At 43.4% G+C, this 18,536-nt stretch overlaps 1 protein-coding gene across 2 annotated transcripts in view; it reads right to left on the bottom strand.

Annotated features, from left to right (window-relative positions):
- Window positions 1–18,536, bottom strand: part of GUCY2C (guanylate cyclase 2C) — an 879,595-nt gene that overhangs the window by 696,324 nt on the left and 164,735 nt on the right. For both annotated transcript variants that reach the window (XM_089687691.1, XM_089687690.1), the window contains 2 exons: window positions 17,841–17,937; window positions 16,301–16,415 (listed from right to left, as the gene is read on the bottom strand). In XM_089687691.1, the coding sequence (XP_089543817.1) occupies window positions 16,301–16,415; window positions 17,841–17,937 (212 nt within the window). The remainder of the gene's footprint in view (window positions 1–16,300; window positions 16,416–17,840; window positions 17,938–18,536) is intronic.

Genomic DNA, 18,536 nt, shown 5'->3' with positions numbered 1-18,536 from the left:
AAAGGAAGGGGCCATCCCCAAACTGTTCCCACAAAGTTGTGAGCATGATATTGTCCAAAATGTCTTGCTATGCTGATGCCTTAAGAGTTCCCTTCACTGGAACTAAGGGGCCAAGCCCAACCTCTGAAAACAACCCCACACCTCCCCTCCACCAAACTTTACACTTGGCACAATGCAGTCAGGCAAGTACCGTTTTCCTGCCAAATGCCAAATACAGACATGTCTATCAGATTGCTAGACAGAGAAGCATGATTTGTCACTCCAGAGAATATTTCTCCACTGCTCTAGAGTCCAATGGTGGCGTGCTTTACACCACTGCATCTGACGCATTGCATGTCTCTTGGTGATGTAAGGCTTGGATGCAGCTGCTCGGCCATGGAAACCCATTCCATAAAGCTCTCTACGCATTGTTGTTGTGCTAATCTGAAGGCCACATGAAGTTTAGAGGTCTTTAGCTATTGACTCTGCAGACAGTTGGCGACTTCTGCACATTGTGCACTTCAGGTTGCAATCTATTACAGTACCATGCTTGAATTCACTGAGCTCCTAAGAGTGACCCATTCTTTTACAAATGTGTGTAGTAGCTGTCTGCATGCCTAGGTGCTTGATGTTATACACCTGTGGCCATGGAGGTGATTGGAACACCTGAATCCAATGATTTCAAGGGGTGTCCCAATACCTTTGGCAATATAGTGTGTTTGTGTGTGTATATATATATAGATATATATATATGGAATAGAAAAGAATCACACCCCCCCCCCCCCCAAATAATTGTTTGCAGCCTGAAATTAAAATAGACACAGTTTTTGTTTTATCCAGCTGTGCAACTTATAACATCCAAGTAAAAGATATAATACCAACATATCAGAACAACATTTAAAAAATTCAAAAACAGAATCACTGTGTCGGAAAAAAGATCACCCCTATCCTAAAATGTACTTGTAAACTCAATCAGGTGTAGCTGTGGTCATTTTGATTAGCTCATTATGAAAGGAGTTTTTCTGGATCATTCATTTCCTGCTAGTGCAAATGAAGCAATCAATCAACTATGGATGGGTGACCTGACACTGTCAAAAGATCTCCTGGATAAAGTTATACACAGGCACAGGTCAGGAGATGGATAAAAACAAATATGCAAGGGATTTATCAATGCCTAGAAGCACAGTGAAGGCTATTATTAAGAAGTGGAAGGTATTTGGTAGTACTCCCTGTATCAGGACATCGCTCCAAATTGGATGAAAGAGCTAGAGGAAAACTGGTGAGAGAGGCTACCAAGAGGCCTAGCAGTAGCAGACATTTTTGACAAAGAGTGGTCATTCTGTGCATGTGACAATATCACTAATTCTCCACAAATGTGGCTTGTATGAGAGAGTTGCAAGAAAAAAGCCACTCCTCAAGAAAGGCCAGATGCAGTTTTGGCAGCTTTGTCAAAACACACATGTCCTTGCATGCCCTAGTCAGAGCCCAGACTTAAATCCCATTGAAAATCTGTGGAATAACTTTAAGACTGCAGTCCACAAGTGGTCAGCTTCAAATTTAACTGAATTTGAGCAGAATGGGCAAATATTGCAAAGTCTACATGTGCAAAGTTAGTAGAGACATATCTCAACATACTAAAGGATGTAATTAAAACGAAAGGAGGTTCAACAAAATACTGACACAAGGGGGTGATCCTCTTTCCAACTCAGTGATTCAGTTTTTTTTTGGGGGGGGGGGGTTTCTGACAAGTCGATATTATATCTCTCACTTGGATGTTATAAGTTGCACTTAAATACAACACAGATGGATAAAACAAAAACTGTGTCTGTCTTCATCTCAGGCTACTCTCACTGAATATCAAATACATTAGAAAAGACAGACTTTAACAGTACCACAACATACACTGTTTTTACAGTTGACACATATATTTGTTTTATTACTAGATATTACTAGATACTTTTTTTATTACTAGATATAAAATAATAATATTATAGATTAAAAAATATACAGTTATAATATTAACCTCTACATTTTCACAGCAGAATCATGAAAATCCTTTATTCAATATGAATCCACAGAAAAATTGTGTGTGATTGCTAACAATCAATTTACACTTCAAAAGCAAGCTGGATTGATGTCTTAAAGTTTTAAATTTTTTTCCAGTTGGAAAACTGAGTTGGAAAAGGTTGGAATTGGAAATGGTTCTTTTAATACCCTTCCCTTTCCATTGATATCTTGCCTGCACCCTTCCAGTGCCCTATTCGCTCACTAGATCCTTAAGTATAAATCCTTGTGTAATTCTTTGCCAGCCTGTGTCAGAGCACACAAAGGGCTAATGACCTTCCCTCTGACAGTCTTAGGGACTAAACTTGGGAGGAAGGGAAGATCACATACCCATGATGCCATCTGATGATATTTCTCTACTGTAACAATGACCTGCCTCCCAATGACATTGACCTGTTGCACTAACGCCACAAAATTATGGATCTCCAACTGCCTGCTACATGTAAACAAACCATCTGGGGGTTCTGGGTGATGTCAATATCCAAATATGATCATGATCATATTTCATCAATTATGTCATCTATTGTCCCTGTTTGGTTTGTTTGCAAACAACAGCTAGCCAGTGATCTGTCTTGTAGATGTGGCAGCACTGCTGAAACTAAAAGACAGATCCCTGGCTAGTTTGTTGGCATTACAGATCCCTGGCCAGGTAAATGATAGATTCCTCTCTGGCTGGTGTTTGTAAACAAAACAAACATGAATCCTAGGTGACATCATTGACTAAATATGATCATTTTACCTCCTACCACCACAAAATGACAAATCCCTGGCTGGTTCCTCTGTGTAAAAAAAACTAGCAAGGGATCTGTTATTTTGTGGTGGTAGGAAGAAAAATTACCATATTTAGTCAAAGATGTCACCCAGGATCCCTGGCTGGTTTGTTTACAAACAATAGCCACATAGACACCATGACAGTCCTCTATTTGAAAAACGAAAGTAAATAATGTCCCCTGGTCTAAATCTGATTCTGATGTCATCCAGTAATGTAGCTTCTTGTTAATTACAGCAACCCGCTTCCCAAAGAATTTTCACACTGTCACAACAACCCACCGCTTGACAGTGTTTACCCTCACAGTCTGCCAGGATTGTAGTTCGCTCCTAAGGAGGTGGCAGGTCGGAGGCGGAGGAAGGACAACAACTCCCAGCATGCAGTGCCCCCGACCAGGCTGTAGGCTGTCAGAGCTCTCCGCAGTGGATGGTGGTGGGGAGCCAGGGCTGAGTTGATGATCCTGAAGGATGGCAGTGTCCAGGGGAGGGGAGGCAGGGATCTCTGTCACAGAGATGGAAGAGGGAAGGGAAATGTGGCTGTTAGGAGAATACATACCAGCAGTACATGGCTCCCCCCCTCAGTCTCCGCCCCTCCACCAGGCCTGGTGAGTGATCTCCATCCTACTACTGTGTATACCATGTATACTATTGGGGGGGGCGGAGAGCTGATAGAGACTGACCAGGGAATGCTAAGTGACTGACTCATGCCACTAACTGACACCTAGGCACCACTCATACCACTAACTGACACCTTCACACCGCTCATTCCACTAACTGACACCTAGGCACCGCTCATACCACTAACTGACACCTAGGCACCACTCATACCACTAAATGACACCTAGGCACTGTTCATACCACTAACTGACACCTTCACACCACTCATACCACTAACTGACACCTTCACACTGCTCATACCACTAACTGACACCTAGGCACCCTCATACCACTAATTGACACCTAGGCACCGCTCATATTACTAACTGACACCTTCACACCGCTCATACCACTAACTGACACCTTCTCGCCGTTCATACCACTAATGACACCTTCTCGCCGCTCATGCCACTAACTGACACCTTCACTGAAAGATGTGGCCGACCGCTAAGTTCCTCTCAGCAAACGTTGGCGCACTAGAGACAGTGGGGGTGCACTGGGGAGGGGGGGTGGCAGTGATTTTTGTGTTGCCTTAGGGCAGCACAAAACCTAAATACACCACTGGTACCCAGTACTCATTCCTTTAAGGATGGAGTGGGAAAACTGGGTGGCCCCCTTATTATAAGAGCAGCTACAGATTCTGATAAGGAAAACTCATACAAATGAGCGCAGAGAGGCCACTCCAGGTGGAAACATGTGAACAGTTAATCATGAGCTCACCACTGCTGCCTTGTTAATCATATGCATGATGAAGAGAACTGGAAAAAAAGGCGCTGTGGAAAATGCTCTCAGACAAGCACCTTAGTGGAGGTGCATCTTTATTGGGTGAGATAAAGTAGCAAGTATAATAAAATTAACCAGCCTGAAGTGGACAGTGTGATTCCAATGGACGGCCCGTCCGCTCTGAGGGGAGCTGAGATCAGAGAATGCTCCTGTCGGCTTCAAATCACGTGGTGTCAGCGTACCAGCGTCCTGGGTGGTGTCACCATGGCAAACGAAGGCAGTGTCCGGCGTTGGCTTCAGCTGGGAGCATATGTGGGGTTACCAAGACGACATGTTTCGCGCAGTTGCGCTTTGTCAAGTCTCAGATTCTGATAAGTCTCCTCCCACAAACCCACACATCCTTTGGAACTGGATGTGGGAATGAAGCCTTCACCCCCTCAAGATGCAGACAAGGTGCTTTGCAAGGCTTCACTGCATCTCCTTGCAAGGTACCCACCCAATGTTGAAAGCTTGTTACCTGCTATTGTTCAGGAATGGGGGGCAGGTGCATGCTTGCAGCCCTCCTTTTCCTGACACCCATGCTGCATGGTTGTGTTATTAATTTTATGGGATACTCTATGCATTCTTTTTTTTTTTCAGGGGAAGTACACAATTTAACAAAAAAGGGAAAAACCAGTGCGGGGTTCTCCCCAAAGTCCACACCAGGCCCTTACCCAGACATGCAATCTAGCTGGTCAAGAAAAGGAGGGCAGCAAGTGCCTCCCTCCTGAACCATACCAGACCACATGCCTTCCAAATTAAAGGTTTCCACCTTATTGCAAGGCACAAGAAAAATGCTTAAGCGTATGAATCAATAATGCGATAAATGGCAAAATAAATTCAAGTCATTAAGCACAAGGTGCTGACAAATGCGTACATGAGTGTTGAAAACGTTTCACAGATATACTCCAGGGTATTAATTACACTTCCTGTGCTATTATAAAGGAGCAGAAAATTGTCAGGAGTGGTGTGCACCACATTAACTAAGCAGATAGACCTATTTCAGGTCCATCTGCTCAGCCTGCGCCAGTTTATGTTTCGGAATGAAATAGCACAGATCTGCCCTTAATTAACAAAGGGAATATAGTAGTACTGAATGTAAACTATACTACTACTGCTCTAGATTCCCAACAGGTGTGACTTTTTGTACAGGATGTGCGCTGTCAGCAGCTCATATCCCTCTCTCTGCTCAAGCAGTGATTACACTACACAAGCTAAACATGCAGAGTAAACTACCCCTCCAGAGAGAGACAGAGAGATCAGAGCATGCAGCTCCAGCTCTCCATTCTCTGTGCTGTGCCTGTCAGACACGGCAGAGCAGAGAACTGATCACTCCTAATTAACAAATCACTCCTTTTGTCAATTAGGAGCAGCATTTGCTCAGTTTTCTTATATTTAGGAGAGTGGTGCAAGCATGGTGCTTGCATCAATTTAATTCCCCATAATGGTTCCATATCAAATGTGTGCTCCAAAAAACAGTGGCAGCAATCAGTGTCTACTCCTCCACACATCCGCAGTGAAGACAAAGCTCACCAGATAGATGTGACCACTTTAACTAGTTTCAGAGTTTGGGTGTGTTACGCACACCCAAAAACACTTAATAGTTGTACACAGGGCATGTGTAGCATGTCTGGTCTCTATTCCCAGCTGCTGGGACCCCCTTTTCCAGTATACTGTAATTGTTGGCTGTGATTAATCATAGCTGGCATTACAATACACTCAGAGGAGAAGTCGGAAGCTGTACCTGTCAAGAAAATTGTGTGAATCAGTGTTTATAAACAACACAGCTCCAGATCATGATTATAAAAAAGATACAAAGTTACACATTGTTACTCTTGTATCTTTCTGTTCATTCATCTGCAGATCAAAGGAATGAACTTAGATCTGCAAATGATGGCAGTTGAAGGAACCTGAAAAGTAAAAAATCTGTTTTTTGGGTTTTTTTTTTTTAATAAAATGTTCCTGTTTAAATTCTTATTAAGCCTAATTAACTTCTTATTCTCATTCTTTCTTCAACTACACTGCTCAAAAAATAAAGGAACACTTTGAAAATACATCAGATCTCAATGGGGAAAAATATCATGCTGGATATCTATACTGATATGGACTGGGTAATATGTTGGGAATGTAAGGATGTCCCATCGCTTGATGGAAATTAAAATTATCAACCTACAGAGGACTGAATTCAAAGACACCCCGAAAATCAAAGTGAAAAAATTATGAAGCAGGCTAGTCCATTTTGCTAAAATTGTATTGCACCAACTCAAAATGGTACTCAGTAGTTTGTATGGCCCCCACGTGCTTGTATACATGCCTGACAACATTGGGGCATGCTCCTAATGAGACAACAGATGGTGTCCTGGGGTATTTCCTCTCAGATCTGGACCAGGGCATCACTAAGCTCCTGGACAGTCTGAGGTGCAAATTGGCGGTGTCGAAAGGACTGAAACATGATATCCCAGAAGTGCACTATTGGATTTAGGTCAGACAAGCTTTGGAGGCCATTCAATGGTATCAATTCCTTCATCCTCCAGGAACTGCCTGCATACTCTCACTGCATGAGGTTGGGAATTGTTGTGCACCAAGAGGGACCCAGGACCCACTGCACCAGTGTAGGGTCTGACAATGGGTTTAAGGATTTCATCCCGATACCTAATGGCAGTAAGGGTACCAATGTCTAGCCTGTAGAGATCTGTGCATCCCTCCATGGATATGCCTCCCCATACCATCACTGACTCACCACCAAAACGGTCATACTGAACGATGTTACAGGCAACATAAAGTTCTCCATGGCTTCTCCAAACCCTTTCACATCTGTCACATGTGAATGAATCTGCTCTCATCTGTGAAGATCACAGGGAGCCAGTGGCTGCCTGCCAAATCTAGCGTTAAATGGCAAATGCCAATCAAGCTCTATGGTGCCAGGCAGTGAGCACAGGGCCCATTAGAGGACGTCAGGCCCTCAAGCCACTCTCATGATGTCTGTTTATGATTGTTTGGTCAGAGATATTCACACCAGTGGTCTGTTGGAGGTAATTTTGTAGGCCTCTGGCAGTGTTCATCCTGTTCCTCCTTGCACAAAGGAGCAGATACCGGACCTGCTGATGGGTTAAGGATTTCCTATGGCCCTGTCCAGCTCTCCTAGAGTAACTGCCTGTCTCTTGGAATCTCCTCCATGCTCTTGAGACAGTGCTGGGATACACAAAAAACCTGCTGGCAATGATGTGCCATCTTTGAGGAGTTGGACCTCTGTAGGTTCCAGGTATTGTCTCATGCTACCAGTAGTGACACTGACCCTAGCCAAATGCAAAACTAGTGAAAAACAGTCAGAAAGAGGGAGTGCGCATGCACGGCCGGCGGAACAGATATATCTCCCTGAGGCTCTGTCACACCGCAGGGACGACAGCCACCAGCTCACAGATTCCGGCTCGCACACCAATATAAGCGGCTCCGGTCTCCTTGGCAACCCCCCTGGCATGTACCAGCATGGTCAAGGGAGTGCCCCGACATCAGGCTCCACGACCCAGCAAACCCATTAAGGAGGCCCTAGCTCGAGCCTCCTCCAAGATGGCCACCGCACCTGGCAGCAAGAATGCTGCACAGACATATGAAGCCCTGCAAACAGCACAACCCAGCCATTCCTGCACGTCTGATCGTGAGTCAGATATCGACCCAGAGACCCCTACACATGCTACTACTCCTGACCTTACATCTCCTGACCTTCTCATGCACTTTGAAAAAATGTTACACAAAGCCCTGAAACAAACCTCTGACCGAATCACAGACAAGCTGTCCAGAGAAATCCACAAACTAGGGCAACGCACTTCTGACCTGGAAAAGAGTGGATGACCTTCACGCCTCATTTCAGACACATGCAGATGACCTTGACCTTCTGCACGATGAAAATGAAGCACTGCAAACACGTCTTGAGGACTTTGAAAACTGGGCTAGGCGAATTCATGGCCTCCCAGAATCGGTCATTGATGTCCAATCAACCGTCACAGCATTGTTCCAAGAGCTTGTCCCCGCTATTCCAATAGAATGCCTGGAAATGGACAGGGTTCATAGGGCACTAGCTCCACGACGCATTGATGGCCCGTAACACGATATTATAGCCAAACTCCACTTTTTTCGCACTAAAGAGCAAGTCCTACAAGCAGCCCTGAAACAAACCTCTGACCGAATCACAGACAAGCTGTCCAGAGAAATCCACAAACTAGGGCAATGCACTGCTGACCTGGAACAGAGAGTGGATGACCTTCACGCCTCATTTCAGACACATGCAGATGACCTTGACCTTCTGCACGATGAAAATGAAGCACTGCAAACACGTCTTGAGGACTTTGAAAACTGGGCTAGGCGAATTCATGGCCTCCCAGAATCGGTCATTGATGTCCAATCAACCGTCACAGCATTGTTCCAAGAGCTTGTCCCCGCTATTCCAATAGAATGCCTGGAAATGGACAGGGTTCATAGGGCACTAGCTCCACGACGCATTGATGGCCCGTAACACGATATTATAGCCAAACTCCACTTTTTTCGCACTAAAGAGCAAGTCCTACAAGCAGCCCTGAAACAAACCTCTGACCGAATCACAGACAAGCTGTCCAGAGAAATCCACAAACTAGGGCAATGCACTGCTGACCTGGAACAGAGAGTGGATGACCTTCACGCCTCATTTCAGACACATGCAGATGACCTTGACCTTCTGCACGATGAAAATGAAGCACTGCAAACACGTCTTGAGGACTTTGAAAACTGGGCTAGGCGAATTCATGGCCTCCCAGAATCGGTCATTGATGTCCAATCAACCGTCACAGCATTGTTCCAAGAGCTTGTCCCCGCTATTCCAATAGAATGCCTGGAAATGGACAGGGTTCATAGGGCACTAGCTCCACGACGCATTGATGGCCCGTAACACGATATTATAGCCAAACTCCACTTTTTTCGCACTAAAGAGCAAGTCCTACAAGCAGCCCGCAATGCGGAATCTCTAACGTTCCAGGGTCACACCTACCAATTGTTTCAAGACCTCTGCCCCTCCACTATCCCTAAACGCGGGGCTATGAAACCTCATCTGCAAGCGCTCCAGCAACATGGTATACCATATAAATGGAGCTTCCCCTTCGCGTTTCCATTACCAGACCTGAGACTACATCTGCAAGACCCCTGATGAATTACTGGACACACTGCGGAACCTCCAGCCACACCCACCAACAAAACCGTCAGAAAGCTCCAGACGGCGATCTACGTCTTGCTCACCACAGAAATCCCACCCTCCACACCTCACCAAAGGTCAACTTAACACCCACAAACGAGGGCGTTTCTCATCACCTACTCCGTCTCCACAAGATTCCATGGACTGAGTCTCGCAAATCAACCCCTGCCTTACCACCTACACATGACAACGCTGAATTCTGCCAATCCAGTAGTTGACACCCATGGTGTCTGTTCTTCTCACCCCTCACTCAGATGCTGGCATCATGTATCCTTATGCTAGCCCTCAGGGCCCATTTTGTCTTTTTTCCTATTTTTTATGTTTTTATATGTATTGGGAAAAATCTTTTTTATTTTTCCCGCAAGTTAAAGACTATCTTGATTCTTTTCTCTCCTATATCTTTGAGAGTTTGTTGTGCCTTACATGTTACTTTTTGCACTATTTTCTAATGGTTGTATTTAAATATATGTACGAAGACCCCAGTTCTGGTGGCACAGGAAACCACATCTCCTCATCCCTACTGGCCTACCTTGACGGCCGGTGCAGCCCGGACTCAGGACCCCTTGGCTCCTTTGGGAAATTATTTTTCTGCCTTTTCCCCAGGATCTCACCACCATTTATCCAAATGCTGTCGTCCCCACAGCCCGCGTACCTGTGCACTCACCACTAGCCCCAGTAGTATTGTAACTTTAATACTGCTTGGGCTACTACTGTTCCCTAGACCACCCTGTTTTTGGGTGACTGGGGACCACCTTCTAGGCCTAGAATGGCCCTCTACATCCTCCTCCTGACACCTTTCCCTAACTATCCTTCCCCCCTCCCTCCTACATGACTCCACAACCCTATCTAGCCTCCTATACCACCCAACTTCTTTCTACCGGGACTACCAGATTCCCTTCCAGCTGGTAATACCTTATTATCCAATACGCCAAACACTCCCCCCATGGGCTCTTTAAATATTCTCACCCTGTATGTTCAGGGCCTCAACATACCACAGAAACGCAATAAGGCATTCCGTTCTTTTGCATCACATAAAGCTCCTATAGTTTGACTACAGAGACACACTACACTCCTACCTCTACACCCAAGTTCTTTGGCCCCCGCTACCCACAGGTCTACAAAGCCTCCGCTGCAACCAAACACAGAGGGGTACTCATTGCTTTCCATCGCACGACACCCTTTACACTGTATAATGAGATTAAAGACCCTGAAGGTTGTTATTTCCTGCTTACCGGACTGCTCTTGGATGTAGAAGTCACCATCACTACATTTTACGCCCCGAACCAAGGTCCCCTACCGTTTCTCTCTCACCTATTATCAGTTATTGATCACCATAAACGTGGTACTCTGTTTGCGGGGATTCAAACTGTTCCTTATACCCCTTCCTAGACAAATCCCCTCAACTCCCCCCCCCACCTACCTCCAAATAAACCTTCCAAGCCATATTACAGTGTTTTTCCATGATAGATACCTGGAGAGAACTAAACCCGATAAGACCTTTTCAAGAATAGACCACATCCTTATGGCTGCTAGCTCCTCCCCCCGGCTATTGGCCTCTGAAATTCTCCCTATTCCCTGGTCAGGCCACAGTGCTGTACTTACATCCATTGCCTCTCTGGCACCATCCCCTCCTGACTCCCCCTGGATCATCAACGACAACTTGTTAGCAAATCCGACACATTGCTTGGATATCAAAGCCGCTCTCAAAGACTACCTATCTCTAAACCAGACCCCAGACATCTCCCCTCCTACTTTGGGAAGCACATAAACCAGTTCTACGTGGGTTCTGCATTAGCAAAGCATCCTTTTTAAATAAAGAGAAAAGACAACGATGCCTTCTCCTTGAACAAACCTACAACCAATCTCATCAAGCCTTACAAGCGACCCCTTCTCCAGCCAACCGAGAAGCTCTGGAACGGTCTCGATTGGCCCTTGATCTTCTCCTCATGGATCAGGCGGAGCTATCACTTCGCAGATCCCGGCACAAATATTACACAAAAAATAAACCTGGTACCTTTTTAGCTCTTTCGCTTCATATTCTTGATCAGATCACCAGACCCATTCGATTATCCACCTCCTCTGGCAACCCCACTATTAACCCAGAACGCATCCTACAAGTCTTCCACAAACATCTTTCATGACTCTACTCTTCCTCTACACCCTTTGACCCTTCGCAGGCTGACACTCTCTTGGCCTCCCTCTCCTTTCCGAAGCTTTTGGAGCACCAGCTGACAGCTTTGGAGCAGCCCATTACCCCAACTGAAACCTTAAACGCTATCAAATACTTAAAGCTTCATAAACGCCAAAGACCTGATGGCTTTTCCGCCACATATTACAAAAAATTTGCTCACTTCCTAACGCCTGTCCTTACTAATGCTTTCAATGCCATACTATCGGGCCATACCTTCAACCCAGAAACAGTGCAAGCCAACATCTCTATGATCCCAAAACTGAATTCAGACGATACACAGTGGTCCAATTATAGGCCAATCTCCCTCCTCAATATAGATATCAAATTACTAGCAAAAATTCTTTCCACGCGCCTCAACTCGTGCATAAGATCCCTAATCCATAATGACCAAGTGGGCTTCATTCCAACTTGACAAGCCGGTGATAACGTCAGACGTGCAACTCTTAGCACATATAGCTAGATCTTGCAACATTCCCACCTGTTTCCTGTCCTTAGACATCGGGAAGGCGTTTGACACAGTCTCGTGGTCATACCTGCACTACATTCTGCGCCTGTGGGGCTTTGGCCTTCACTTTTTATCCTGGATCTTCTCACTTTACCGTGAGCCCTTGGCCAGAATTAGATATCTGGGACATAGGTCTGCTCAATTTCCAATTTCCCGTGGCACCAGACAGGGATGCCCTTTGTCCCCCCTACTCTTCGCGTTGGCCCTTCTGATTAGGGCTAATCCGGATGTTCCTGGACTCGAGATAGGTGGCTCTCACCACAAATTATGTCTTTTTGCGGATGACGTTCTACTTTTTCTCACTTCTCCCTTGATTTCTATTCCTTCGCTCCTCCGGCTCCTCGAGAGGTTTGGCTCACTCTCTGGCCTTTTAATTAATCCCCAGAAATCAATAGCACTTAATATATCTCTCCCCCCTAGAGATCTGGCCCATTTAAAACTAATTCTCCCGTTTTCCTGGTCCCAGCACTCTATTCCTTTTCTGGGTATAAAACTGACTTCCAATTTATCAGATCTATATGCAGCTAACTATACTCCTATGTTAACCCACCTTACTACCCTTACGACAAAATGGTCCTCCCTACCACTTGCATGGCTAGGCAGGATAGCAGTCGTGAAGATGTCAATTCTCCCCAAAATTCTATACTTATTCAGAGTTCTCCCAATCCCATTACCTTCGCACCCTACAGCATCGCATTTTTTCCTACGTCTGGGGCACTGTCCACCCCCGCATACCTCGCTCAACCCTATATCACCCCAAACTTAACGGCGGTCTTGGTCTCCCAGATATTAGCAAGTACTATCAGGCGGCACACTTAGCACAATTGCCAAAATATCATGCGACCCACAAAATCCCTCAATGGGTTGTCCTCAAATCCATAGAATGCAACCCCTTGTCTACTGCTAACCTTCCATGGTTAAGACCCATAGACCGCCGCTCGATAACAAACCCCATCACATCTCACTTTCTGTTGCTTTAGGATAAACTGAAATCCCGCCATCTCCTGCAATCACTACATAACCCCTTGCTCTCATATCTCCGAAATCTGGCCTTTCCCCCAACATGGTCTTCACCACTCACATTCAAACTATGGACCGCAGCCAACCTTCTCCGGACCTATTACTTCATGCTGAGGAATACGTTTAAATCCTTTGCCTCATTTCATGAGACATATGATCTTCCAGCTTCCGAAATATTTTGATACGTACAATTGCAACATTTTTACGCCCCATACACTACAACAATCAACCAAGCGAACACCATGTCTCCCTTTGAAAGGGCTTGTCACAAAGACCCCCATAGACGAGGCCTCATTTCATGGCTGTTCTCCCTTCTCACAGCCTCGGTCACCACGTCTTCTCCTTCATACTCTCATAGGTGGGAAACGGACCATGGCCGGCAATTGGACCCTTGTGACTGGGACCACATTTGGTCCAACACCAAGTCATCATCACAAAATATTGTAGCTTTTGAAACCAATTATAAAGTTTTAACCCGCTGGTAAAGAGGCTGTGTTGACCTGGGTACACATTTTCATATCTGGTGGGATTGCCCAATCACCCAAGCCTTCTGGGCTGATGTCTTCGGCATACTGTCCAAACTTAGAGCAAAAACGCTCCAGCCGAATCCAGTTACAGCTCTACTCAACTTACGCCCCCCGGTGTTACCAACTCGCTATTCAAACATATTCTACAAGTTACTACAGCAGCCAAGCAGGTCATAGCTAAATCTTGGAAATCTCCCTCCTTAAGCATTGCAGTTGTTAAGAATAAAGTTACTCAGGTTATGATTCACGCTAAAGTGGAAGCTACTATCCTAGATACTATCCCTAAATTCCTGAATGTTTGGAACCCTTGGGTAGAGTGTTTTCTCCTGCCAAACTTTGATGACTCATTTCTTAACCCATGATAAACACATATACTTTATACCACTCTGCTATCATTTCCTACCGATTTCACATATTACCCCATTCACTGTTGCCAATTGTGGAGTCATTTACCCCATCCCACCCTTCCCCACTTTCCTTTTGACCTCCCCAATCTATTCCCCCTTCCCCCCTCCCTTATTTTTTCTTTTTTTTTCTACCCTCTGACCCCTCTCTCTCTAACCATCCTGTATAATTTTATACTCCGATGTTATGATCCCCTTACGAAGCGTTGTTGAGCACATTTCTCCATTTGTCAAAATTCTGTCTGTATTTTTGCTTGCAGCTTTTGCTCACTTTATGTCATATGAAACGTCATATTGCTATATCAGCACTCCCTTCCTTTCCCCCTCTCCCCTTCTCTGTAAAGACATTACTACCGCAGTTGCCAATATCTATGATTTCATGTCTGAGAAATGTATATTTCCAATGTCTTTTGTCTTTTTCCCCTTGTTAAAATGCCAATAAAATATTTGAACAAGGAAAAACAGTCAGAAAAGATGAGTAGGGAAAAAAATGTCAGTGGCTTTCACCTGTAAAACCATTCCTGTTTTAGAGGTTGCCTCATTGTTGTCCATCTAGTGCACCTGTTAATTTCATTAACACTAAAGCAACTGAAACTGATTAACAACCCCCTCTGCTACTTAACTGACCAGATCTATATCGCAGGAGCTTAATTGACTTGATGATATACTCTGATTTAAAAGTGTTCCTTTAATTTTTTTGAGCAGTGTATTATTGTCCTGCTAATTTTCTGTTTGTTTCTATTTTATTAACTTTTAATATTTAAACATTCATGTTCTGTTTGTTACTTTTTATGTGCAGTAGCACTTTTTATTTTTAACTAAATATTTTTAAACTTATACTGAAAAAAAAGAAAGAAGAAAAAGTGTGTTTTATTGTCTACGGATTGTGAGAAAACAAAATCTTTGCTGCAAAACAATATCATGAAGTGAAAGCCTTGTCCTTAAAAAAAAAAAATTACATATATATATATATATATATATATATATATATATATATATATATTACCTTGTTATCTTTAGTAATTACAAAGTTATTGATGAATAAGCAGATTCATAGCAGAAATGTAAACATTTATCTGGTCCATAAGGGGTGAACGGGTGTGAGAGGCAATTGATAGGTTGGTCAGTTGACTTTTGTCACAGGTCAGATATAGTACAGACTGTTCAATAGCTAAACAACGTTGTGTTTCCCAGTCATTTCCCTGTGCATTATGTGGGAGGTACAGACCTTCAAATCCTGTGGATCAGAGCAGACTGCAGTCACAAGAGGCAACTTAACAGCCTGTGGTAAGTTTGGCCCAAATTGACCAACCTATTGATTTAAATGGATATTAAACTTTCAGTTTTTAGCCACTTTCAGAAGCTGATTTAATCAGTTACTGAGTATGCAGCTTCTTTATCATTTAATCCGTGCCTATGTTGCAGTATAAGCTGGTGCCGTGACTGATGCCCCAGGTTTCCTATTTCAGGACAGCTCCTTTTTCTTGCAGCATTCTAAGGAGCCACTCTTGCATGCAGGGACTAGAGTTGGATCTCCAGATACTGTGTAGTCCCTGCATGTATCAATAGAAGCACACAGCCTTGTAGCCTTGGATGACAAGGAACTTTCCTGCAATTCCTTCCTTCTCCCCTTCTCTTCTCTGAGCTAACAGACAGACTTGAGACTGCACTGTCCACTGTAACTCTTTCCTATGAAGACCAAACATTCAGGGAAACAGAAGTGGGAGACCAGGACCCAGCACGATTAAAAGTTGTAAACTGAAAGTGCTTGGGTAAGAATATTAAGAAATAGTTTACTGGGGAATGTTTATTTCACTGTGCTCTTTATGTTAAACTAAAAATACTGGAGGTTTAATATCACTTTAAGTGGTCACATCTATCTAATGAATTTTGTCTCTACTGGAGAGGTATATCTGAGCATGGTGAGTCAAGGGGCACTCTACTACAAGCGACTTCTAAGTAAAAGGAAATAATTTATCTTATTTCTTTAAGAAATTCTTTAAAATTATGCATCAAGCCTGCCACAACCTCTTTCAACTATTTTATGGTTTGTGTGCATCATTGTATGTAAACATATTTTCATTGCATGTCTATTTTGTGTGATAACTGATTTCAACAAAAAAAAAGTTGTATGCCAGGTATGTTTCTCCTCTAAAACTATTCTTTCTGAATAAAATGCTCTTTTGATGAATTGCTGTGACTTACCTCCCAGTGAGTATTTGAACCGTTTGACAATTCACTAAAATTAGATTGAGGCATTGTTAGCACCAACACATTTCTCATGTATGGCTGAAAGCTACTATCTTCATAGTACACAGGGCTGTTGGAAGAAAAAAAAACATAAAAAAAAACTTTTTCAGAGTGCCTTGTGCTACGCTATATGCCAGACTATCTAGCTGCATATTGCTATGACAGACAGGGATGTGATATGCCTTGCAGGCTAGACAATTCTTGGTGACTTGTCATCAGGAGGTTGAACCAAGCCAAGCCTTAAGCCTAGTACACACTACTAGTTTTTTGTTTCCGTTCAACCCAGCAGGCTTTATGAAAAAAAAACTGACAGCTCAGCAGGAGGAGCTGCTTTACCAACTATCCAATGTTAGTACAGCAATCTCCCCTGCTATACTATTGTGATCTGATGGGGGACAGCCACACCGCCAAAACATTTGTTCAGTACTCTCAGCCATCTGCTAAAAGCGCTGATCAGGAAGCTTTTTAAGTCATGCCCCTTTGACAGAAGCCGAGCGGCCTGCTTCTGACGGACCAGCTGCCGTACACACGGGCCGAATATTGGCCAGTTTCTATTGAACTGGACGATGCCACCCGACATTCGACTCATGTGTACTAGGCTTTAAAGTTTTTTTCAAGCCAAAAATGTTTTCCTAATCATGTAGGGACAGAATTAATTAATCTGACAAAGAAAAATTTGCGTTTGCCTATTAAAGAAAATAATTTTTCTACTGTATCTGTATTGCTGTTGGAGAGTTCCTGTCTGGTAAAACTGTCAAGAGAAGAAGCTATAAGTGACTACAATCTGGCTATTCCACCTTCTCATCCCTCCAACTCAAGTTATAATAAAGCATTGACAAATAACCCAAGACTGAACCGGCATTACTGCAAGAAAGGAAGTAAGTTAACTGTCTGGGGACAAGGAGTTCACAGAAAAGGATCCCATTTGCAAAGCTAAAAGGCCCTTCTTAGAGGGGATAATATTGTAGAGAGAATTCATGAAAGTTCACTAGCTCTCATCCAAATGGAAGCTCAGATCCTTTAGTTTACCCAGATGCTACAGAAATAAAGTGGATGTAACCTGCCAGGAGAGGGTTATCTCTCATAGCCCCCAAAACAGTTATATTAAATATAAATATTTATAGATTAGCCACTGTAGGGAGCAGCAGGGTATGTATACTCAATGAGCATTTTTTTTCTTTTTTAATATCTAATTTTACATTTTCAGTAATCAGCAGTGGAAAAAATATTGTACAGAACACAGCTTCATAGTGTTTAGAACATTTAGCTCTTAGATTACCCTTTTAAACATGTTACAAGTGGTCTAGAACACAATCTATACAGTATATGAGATGATAAAGAAAAAATATATACAAAACACTACATTCTTTTTAACATTATCTATTCTGTTATAACCACATTTTTGCTCATGGAAAAAAACAATAGTCTAGAACTACCATCTTAGAAAATAAAATATATTTCTCTTCAAGATATTTTACAATAAATAAGTACTTACTTAAAAATGTCAATCAGAATGATAACCATTTCTGCAGGAAATACCACTTTTTTTGACAGGGCTTCAACATCTGATGGTGAGCCACACATAAGGAGCACTGCAAAATACAGTATCAATGTTTATGTACTAAATACTTTGATTTTAAGAAGATATAAAATTTCTATAATGTGATTGAATGCTTAATTACCTTTTCTTTTATGAGTATTATAAAAACGTATTGTATAGGTCAAGAGAAAATAACTTGTCTTGCTATACAAAATGAGTGATCAGCAATGTTTTCAGTGTGCTATTGAAAACCTAACAACAGAAAAGTGTTTCCATTGTTACAATAACTTGTTTTTGAAGGCTGGAGATTGAGGCTGGGTTCACACTGATGTGGTACAGAATTTGCAGTGTTTTCTGTGCGAATTCCGCACCACATCAGAATCGCACCCTGTTCATGCGAACCGATGCGGGTGTGTATGTTAAGTTAACAACACCCCAAAACGCGGTGCGATGTGCAGATTCAGATCGCATAGGTGTGAATACCCATGTGATCCAATTCTAGTGCGGATGCAAAAATGGCTCCTGCACCTTTTTGGTACGGGTGCGATGCAATCGCACTGCACACAAATCGCATGTGATTTGATCAGGAATCCGGTGCGGTTCCTGTGCGAATCACTTGCGATATACCACACTGCATTAGTGTGAACCTAG

This window comes from Staurois parvus, unplaced genomic scaffold (genome assembly GCF_062004578.1).
Source record: "Staurois parvus isolate SC_StPar_1 unplaced genomic scaffold, SC_StPar_1.0 ptg000436l, whole genome shotgun sequence".
NCBI lineage: Eukaryota > Metazoa > Chordata > Amphibia > Anura > Ranidae > Staurois > Staurois parvus.
The sequence above is the reverse complement of the archived record's forward strand: the minus strand, read 5'-3'. Positions and strand labels throughout refer to the sequence as shown.